Raw genomic sequence first — 9425 nt, 5'->3', positions numbered from 1 at the left:
GTATGACTGAAAAATAGCTGATACTCTTATATGGAGCCATATTTGTGGGTGGCCAAGGGAATTAATTGATTGTTTACTGTTTGTAAATTAAATTAACTTTTTTACTGTTGGCATATGAAGTTAACTTTTTATTCTGGGGGAAAAAAGCTCTAAATGAACATTAGGCTCACAGTGTCACATAGATAGCACCGCAAGCAAATTGCAGTTTGCAAATAATGCAACTAACAGTGCAAATTATAATAATTTTCTATATAAAAACATAAGAAATCATCTTCTGGACATGTTAAGTTTTTGCAGTAATTTCATTGACAATAGAGTATTAGTTAAGCACCGAAGAAATTGAGGTCCTAATTTAATTTGTGCAATTTTTTTTCAGGATGGAAGTTGAAGAAAACAAATGTTCTGATCACCTGGAGATTGTGATGAAGTAGTTCCTATCGGGATTATGGGGGTACAGTATGAATGTGCACTTCTGCTCAAGTAGCTAAAAGGCATCCATGAAACATCACTTTGTGCCAAACTAAACCAAAACTATACAAAAAGATACTCTGGGGGCATAACATTCAAACTGCTGGGTATCCAGACCAGCCTCTATGGACTGAGACTGTGTTTTAGGTACCTAAACAAGTAAATCTTGGTTTGCTGTGAAATAATCTACTCAGGTTAGGCAAGAGCAGCTGGCTCAAGATGGATCATCTTGATCACCCATATCAACAAGCACTGGTCTGCAGAATTGGCTACAGAAGTTTCTACAAGCTAAAGATCAGAAGAGATAACACGTGTCCAGTCTGCCATGGCCTCAGGCAGGGAATATCAAAGCAGCAGGAAGGCAAACCTTCTTTTGGAAAGCCTTTTGTCTCCCTGACTCCCCCATTATTTATCTAGTCAGTAGGCTATGCTGATATGTCCCATCCACAATGGGGCAGCTAGACAGGGTCTAGTTAATTTGCTAGACAAAGCTGTCAAAATAGAGCGTCTTGGAAGTGATGAATGGTGGAGGGCTTAAATATTTTCAATACTTTGTGATTAGTTTCACCTGCAAATGGTATTTTGTAAACAGCAAGAAAAAAATCATTGCAAAATCTACAAGAATAAGTAGTATATTCCTTTTCCAGGCAAAGAACATCTGGCACCTCCTAGTGAGTATCTCTGAGAGAGCCTGTGGCAGACTTGGGACAGGAATGTGTAGTTCCTTACTGTAAATCCTGTGCTTGGTCCCATTTTCCATGGTTCCTTACATTTTGTAATGTTTCCCTCTTCCTTATTTGTAGAAGTTGTTCAACCACGGTAGGAGCAGAGGGGTGTAGATGGCAGGGGTTTTTTGCAATATGCCTGCACTAATATGTGGCAGGTTTTTATGTGATATGCCCCTAATCTGTCACACAAAAGTCAATTTATAGTATGTTTACACAAGCAACATGGCACGATACATTCATACCTGAATTAGTGCCAGAACCTCAGGTAGTGTAGCCACTTTGGCTTGATGCTGTCCCCAAAGTAATTAGCCCTGATGGGAGACTCATTAGCTACAGTACATAGCCACACTAGTGCAGCTGCACAGTTTTGAGGATCCATGTTAAATAGAATCATTTAGGTTGGAAAAGATCTTTAAGATTATCAAGTCCAACCATAAACCTGATAGTAAAACCTAATGCTGTAAGCCTAAATACTAATAATCCCACAGATGATACTGTGGACATTATGTGGTGTTTGTTCAGGATTCCTCAGCAGGACAGTTCCTCTCTTAGCTACTGCTGGCACTATCCTCATTCTCTGGTTCCCATCCAGACATCCCATCTGGTTCCCTACCTAACACACTGTGATCCACGAGTCATCCTTAGCCCTGTTTGTCAGCCCTTGCCAGGGCTAACCCTGGGTCTTTGACATTTAGTGGACTGTTGCAAAGAGTTTCATTCTGACTCATGCCAAACAAAGGAGCAGGAGGCAGCTCCAGTGGCTGAGCTCAATCAGAAAGCACCAAAGGTAGCCGAACATGCCTCGATAGATTAGGAAATAGTCTGGGCACAGAGATCAGACCCATATTATTTCAAATAAATTAATCCTATTCCCCACACTCACTGCAGAATTACTGTTTTTATTCCTTTTTTGGCTTCTGATTTTTTTTACAGCAAGTTAACAGTCTTGTCATCACCAAACCCATCCAGACAGTGCCTTGCCTATAGCTTTGATTCTTTGTCTCATTTCACTTGTACCTCATGGAGAAGACTTAAATAAGACCTGCCTATCTCTTACACCAATTCCTACTATTATCTCTTCTTGCATCCCAACTTTTATTCTTGTATTTCCCAAGAACATATTACAAATGTCTCAGTTTTCTCCAGTAAAGCCACCCAAAGCAACCAACCTACAAGGGCACTAGCTGCTCTGCCCTTTCATTAAGGGATGCCTATTGCCAATTCTGAATGCATTCTTATGTTTGTCTAGTGCTTGTTCTTTCAATGTCATCTTTTTCAAGTTGATATGCATTAGACGTGGTCCCATAATGAAACCTTGTGATGTAACCCACTTTTTGTATTCAAAAGCTGGCAGAGAAAAAGAAGCAGAGATCAGTGCTGTGCAACTGTCTCCTACTCTTAGACCCCATTCAGTCACTAATTCTGAGGGATTTGCATCTTATATTTGTCTCTGAACTTCGTGCTTGTGACCATCTCACCATAACGAATGCTGTCCTTAATGCAGAACAGTTGTTTGTTTTGATTTGTAAATGTTCTCCAGTGGATTTTTGTGACAGGAACTAACAGAGAATTCAAAAGTAACTTTGAAATGCTTTATGGAATGGTTCTAATGTCACAAAGAGTCACTGGACACTACCCAAATTCTGCTAAACACAATGGCAGTGTATCTTGCTGAGGGCTTTGCAGGATGCATCACTTAATGGCTGGGAAAAGGTCTTTTAGAGAAGCTCATGATCTAATAAAGTTCTTATCATTGTTCGTGGAGAGGGAAGGACTTGGCTAAAGTAATATCTGATTTATGCAAACACACCTTGTCACCCTGTCGTAGCTGGTTGCTGGGTTTGTTGGAGGGTTTTTTTGTGCTAAGAATGAAAACTGGCTCTTCTCCAAGGAGGTGTGTCAGAGGTAAATGAACATGGCACCAAGGTATCCTATTGTGTTGTAATAGTCTTCCTGGAGACCTGAAGGTGTGTCTCCGCCTTTATAAATATCACGCTGCTTCTACAACTGGCTCTGACTCTTTTGAAAGAGAGGAGTTGCATCAGGAGCTGTATTTGGATATCTCCAAGCCCCGTGCAAGGTATGTCTTTTGGTTATTTTACTTTTGCACTGTTCCATTTGCCACAGAAGGTTTTGGTCTGATCATTATTCATTTTAATGTTATTCTGCATTTGCAGCAGAACTGGAAGTACTAAACAATGTTCTCTTAAGAGGGTTTTACAGAGTGAAAATCTGTGTATAGTATAAGGCATGAAGCAAGCCAACTAAGAACTGTGCAAAAGTAGGACCTGCTCACATCTACTGCTACCTACTTATTTCAGATTCTTAATTGATATAACTGCAGATGTCTGCAAATAGCTGAATGTTGGGATAGGTTCCTTATTAGCATGTCTGCAGATGAATTTCTACTTTCTCACATGGAGACTTGGCTATAGAAATGGCTATGATGGAAGCATCTGAAAAATATATTTAGGTGTTTAATCAACTAAATGCAACGGTATGTTTGATCCTAAAAAGCTGCTTCATAAAGACCTAACAGAAAGAAATGTGCTCTGTGCAGTTGCAGGGATCAGCTTGATAAATAATTTGCTAACCAGCTACGTTTCAAGACTGAATTTGGATATTTCTTCCTTGAGTTTGGTAGCTTTAGACACATCCCAGTACACTGCAGACATCTTCAAAAGCAAAAAGGTTGCTCTGTGTGTTTAGCAGGCAAGACAGTAAAGAATGCACCAATAGTTAATTTTTTGTTGTCTGGAAAGACACCAAAATTGCTGTAATTTTTTGTTTTTCAACATAAAACTGAAATACTGGCATAACCAGTTAATTAAGACAATTTTCAGGGTGGCTAAGAAATACTTTCACTCAACTTGAAACACATGGCTGCTTTTCTGCCTGGCATGTTTTTGAAGAGAAGCCAGAAGTTGCTTATGGGCCATTCATAAAGTAGGAGGTCACAGGAACAACAGCAGCTTTATATGCTATAACTTGAGATATCCAGCTGAGATTGACAAATCCCAGGTCCAAATTCCTTCTCTGACTGCAGAAAAGATTTCAATTAAGGTACCTCAGTCACTGGGCAGTAACATGTCCTGGGAGTGACTCTTTTCTGTTCCACATTGCGCAGATAGTGAAGTGATTGGATCAGAAGAACTTTCTCTCATAGACCTTTCTCATCTACAGTTCTCAAGGATAATAAGTAAGGGTTCTAGATACTGGGCATTATTCACATAAAGGACAGGGGATTTTGCCAGTCACATATTTTTAATAGGTATCAAAAACCAGGGCAATACCATGTTTCAAATACTGCAACTGTCAAATGGAGTCCAGCATTAAGTTAAAATGGGTTTTGTATTTTTGTTTGTTTTTGTTTATTTTGAAGGCAGATAACAAGGAAAACAGAGACCATGAGGATCAAAAGCTTTGGACTTCTTTGTGTGTTGATTCTGGCCTGCCAAGTGCTATTAGCCAACTGTGAAAGGCACAAGGAAAGGAAAAAGGGAAGACAAGGCATAGAAGACGGTGGGGAAAAAAGTGCATCTGATCAAGAAAATGAAAAAGGGAGGAAGTCAAAAGGAGGAAAGTCATCTCCTAAAGGCAAGTTTAAAACCAAAGAAAATGCTGAATGCACCTGGGCAGTGACTGACATGAGCGCTCCTACTGTGCACGTGGAGTGCAAGCACGGTGACAGCAAGTTCTGGTGCGAGTTCTCTGGAGACCCTTCCACCTGTCCACAGTACGCAGCAAACCAGAAATCCTACTGGAAACAAGTCTCCCGCTCCCTAAAGAAGCAGAAGCAGATCTGTCAAGACCCCAAAAGTGCCCTAAAATCTAAAGTATGTAGGAAAGGCCCACAAAGCGCTCATCTCAAGTTGACCCGCTCAAGCCTACTAACATCAGTGGGTCCTGCGAAAGGCAACACGGTTCAGACTCCAGCAGCTGCCTCTGTGACTGAAAAAAAGCCAGAACACAATCCTCAAGACTGTGTTGAAGATGTAGATTATATTGATCAGAGAAAGGTGGCTGAGGAATACTGCCCAGAAAGCTTGCTTTCTTTCTGCAACTTTTTTATCACCATGGTGCAAGACAAAAAGTGCTGAGGGAGCATTTCTAAAGCTCGGGGGTCACGAAAGTCTGGTCTCATTGAAATTACTGCCAACCATTCCAGATTTTATCCTCATGTTATATAGTGTATATAAAAGAAAAAATAATAAAAAAGGGATATATTTTTTTCTGATTTTGTATATACACAACAGACTACATTTGACATAGTTGAAGTTGTTAGAGATTTTATTTGCACGTAAATCGCTACACGGGTCTTACCAATGGATGTTACATACCTTATACAGAAGTATATAAGTAGTCTCCTTGCCTCTCTTTGAGCTGTGCTAGCCAAAGTGACTAATTCAGTGCTATGCACTTCTTGTTTATGTACAATACTTTTGACTTTAAAATTATTGAGAAAAATAAACTTCTAAACATTCTGTCTCTGTTTAATTAGATTTCTCTGTAAGTGCTATGCCTTTGCCAAAGGTTGATCTTTCACAGGGTGTAGGCAAAGTGTTGCTTAGAAAGCGGTTTTAAAAATACTTCTACAGCTTTGCAGACTTCAGCTTTCTCAGCCAGTGCAAGCAACATTTTCATTATCATTAGTTTTTCATCATCACAATCATGAAGGGCAACAGATTTCCAGATTTTTCCATAACTTTGCAAAGTCTCAGCTTTCTAATCTCATCAAAGGGTGTTAGAAAACTTTGCAAACATCAGTTATCTCTCTTCTCCTGAGGTACGAAGCACATTGTACTTGTTTCCCAGCAGGTAAACAGAGATGCAGAACTAAAATACAAGTTTGCATATACTGGACTCCTGACTCCAGCAGCTAGAGTACTTGTGCTCAACACTGTGTGTATGTTGTTTGGGAGCTCGATTGTCTGTTATCTTTATGTATGGACGACACTAATAAATGCTTTTCTATTCATTAAACTTCATCGATATTTTCTTTTTAGAAAAACAAATCCAAACTCTACAAGAATAGAGATTTTATGTGTATGTAAGTGGTGTAGCAGGTCACTAACCACTTCCCCTTGGATTACAGGGGCTTCATTCTGCTCCTTGTCCCTGCCTTCTAGCTCAGGGGGCTGGGTACCCAGAGAACAGCTGCTCTTACTGTTAAAGACTAGGGCAAAGAAGCCATTAAGTATGTCAGCCTTTTCCTCAGCCTTTGTTACTGGTTTTTCCCCCACATCCATCAAAGGACAGAGATTCTCCTTAGCCCTTCTTCTGATTACTTATTTATAGAAACTTTTTCTATTGTCTTTACCTGCAGTAGCCAGGTTAAGTTCTAGCTGGACTTTAGCCCTGCTAATTTTCTCCCTGAACAGCCTAACAACATCCCTGTAGACCTCCTGAGTTGCCTGTCCCTTTTTCCAAAGGTCAAAAATTCTATTTTTATTTTTTCCTGAGTTCCAGCTAGACTCACTGTTCAACCAGGCTGGTCTTCCTTCCTGCCAGAATGTCTTTTGGCACATGGGAACAGCCTGCTCCTGCACCTTTAAGTTTTCCTTATGAAGAATTTCCAGCCTTTCTGGACTCTCTTACCCACAGGACTGCCTCCCAGGGCACTCTGCCAAGCAGGCTCCTACACAGGCCAAAGTCTGCCCTCCAGAAGTCCAAGGTGGCAGTTCTGCTGACCCCACTACCTAATTCTCCAAGGATCAAAACCTAACTTCAAGATCATTGTGCCCAAGATGACCTCCAATCATCACATCACCAACAAGTCCTCTGTTGGCAAACAACAGGTCCAGCAAAACACCTTCTCTAATTGACTCACTCACCGTGTCAGGCAATTATCTTCTAGACATCCCAGGAACCTCTTGGACTGTTTCCTCTCTGCTGTATTATATTTCCAGCAGATGACTGGTAAGGTGAAGTCCCCCATGAGAACAAGGGCTAGCAATGGTGAGACTTCTCCCAGCTGCTTGTAGACTATTTCATCTGCCTCTTCATCCTGGATAGGTGGTCTATAACAGCATCCCACCATGATATCTGCCTTGTTGGCATTCCCTCTGATTCCATCTTTAGGTGGAATTGCTCAGTAAGATAAATACAGAGCTTTTTAACTTCTTTGTTTTGTTGTGGCGTTGTTGTTTGTTTTGTTGACAGGAGTCAAGAGTTCTTACACAGCATTGCAATGATTTTGACAGAGTGGGGAAGAAGACATGGCAACAGCTTGGACACCAGCCACAGTATTGTAAAGAGGACAGTATTCTGAAGGCTCTTGTAAGTACTTCATAAAATATTCATTTACATTTTTTTGCTACTTCCAATATTGCTGCCTCTATATGACTGATGTCTGGGATGTGGGATGCTGCTGTTAGGCAATCTGAGTTTAAAAAGGATTCGGCTGCATTTTACCAAGACTGAAAGGCAAAAGGAAGTAGCAGGTTTTTCTTACTGAAGTTCCAGTCTCTGTGCTCCCTGTGGCAACACTAGCTCTTCCCAGGCTGTGCATGATGAATGTTATTGGACTGATGCTCACAGCAAAGGAAAATTCCAGTTAAAAAGGGGGCATCAGTACTAACACCTGTGGAGGCTGGAAGATGCAGCCATTCTGGTGCCAGGCAGGGTGGAAAAGCAGCTACCATTTCCTTTTATTAAGGTAGATATGTAAGTATCCAAAGTGCAGGTGAGTTCCAGCAACAAGACACTTTGTGTGTTGGCCTACACCACTTCTCATTAGAAGATCATTGAGATAAGAAGGTCAAAAGATGCAGAGGAAGGGTTTGGAGTGCGCATTTGGCTTGAGCAATCGTATGTTGTAGCAATTAATTACTGAATAGCTTATTGGGTACACAGACACCTGTATAAGTTCCAGATCCCCACCAGAACACCGGGCAGGGCTGGCTTAAGAGGCTCAGTTGCTCCAGATGCTGTGGAATATGTCCAATCCTAACTACCCTTAGCTGCGCTTACCCTCACGAGTACTGCGGTAAGCACTTTGCTGCCTGAAGTGTGATCCGCCCCACACTGGATTGCCAGGAGGCACTGCTCTCCCTGTGGCTGCCAGCCAGCCAGGCACACAGAGCCAGTGACATATCCCAGAGCAAATTCCAGCCCAGGATTCCAGAGCTGTGAGTTACATCTCGCGTGCAGGACTGTCAGCACCTGGACCCACGTGCTGGAGCTGCACGCTCCTCTCCAGGGGTGCACTACACTGCTGCTGCTTTGCCACCTTGGTTTCTTTCAGGACAGAGTTTTATCTTCATGCATGGCTATTTGCAGGAGGAAAAGGTGCTCAATCTCAACAGTTCCCAGATGCATTTCACCTGTGATGCATACAGTTGTGCCAGCATCCTGCAAGGACATTGTGGAACATCAGGAGAAAAAGGAGATCTCCGTGCAGTCTGTTTCCTTGGAAGGTGGGCTAAAGTGGGAATGCAGAGCTCAAAACTGTCTCAACCAAAGGATGGAATTTTTAACTTCCATGGGTATGTAGTTTTAGCTGTTCTTCAGAAGGGCATATTTCTGAATAACAGGGTCTAAGGAAAGCTTGTCTGGACTCCAAATTCATGAATTAATTGGACAGACCACAAGTCCAGGACCAAGTGCATCTAAGTTCTCATTGCACTTGTGTTTCAGTCCTACATCTACAAAAGAAGCACTTCACAGCAATACATATGTCACTTTCTTTGGGGCGTTTACAGAGCCAGTTAGGTCAGTATAACTTGGGTGCTTCTGGAGTCGTGCTGGTTAGTATAGAGAAAATGTTTCCTGGCATTGTTCCTCTAAGGATCTGTGGTCTTTATGAAGAAGCGCACAGTTGATCTCTATTCCATACTTCCTTTCCACAGGTGCACCAGTTGTCATTGTGTCAAAACTTAGGTTTAAATAACTTGGAATAAGGGTGGTAGTGACTTTTCTAACACGTTCTATACCAGGGCAAGTAGGAACACAGTGAAGGAAAATGATGAATGGATTTAAATTATGTCTGTGTAGTCAAAGTCCTCTGTCCTACCATATTGGAAACATAAGGATCTCGGCTTTCTTAGTGTCAGCCTCAGTTATGGAAAAAGAACAACCCCATTTTCCACCTGGGAAATGAGATATAGGAAGACTAGACGACCTTGACAGCCATGGGGAGAAAAATCAGTATCTGAATCAGGAACTAAACAGTGGTCTTCAGCTTTCCTTTCTCACACCTCATGATTAAATCATTCTGCACAGGAACTA

At 41.5% G+C, this 9425-nt stretch overlaps 1 protein-coding gene across 1 annotated transcript; it reads left to right on the top strand.

The window, feature by feature from the left end:
- Positions 1-4568: 4568 nt before the first annotated feature.
- On the top strand, positions 4569-5296 carry FGFBP1 (fibroblast growth factor binding protein 1; the record flags this gene model as incomplete). Its single annotated transcript, XM_084267071.1, has 1 exon — positions 4569-5296. The coding sequence occupies exon 1, from the start codon at positions 4604-4606 to the stop codon at positions 5294-5296; it is 693 nt and encodes a 230-aa protein (XP_084123197.1). The 5' UTR covers positions 4569-4603.
- Between the last annotated feature and the right edge of the window lie 4129 nt (positions 5297-9425).

The sequence above is a fragment of the Gallinula chloropus genome (assembly GCF_964237585.1).
Source record: "Gallinula chloropus genome assembly, chromosome: 7".
NCBI classification, from domain to species: domain Eukaryota; kingdom Metazoa; phylum Chordata; class Aves; order Gruiformes; family Rallidae; genus Gallinula; species Gallinula chloropus.
The sequence above is the reverse complement of the archived record's forward strand: the minus strand, read 5'-3'. Positions and strand labels throughout refer to the sequence as shown.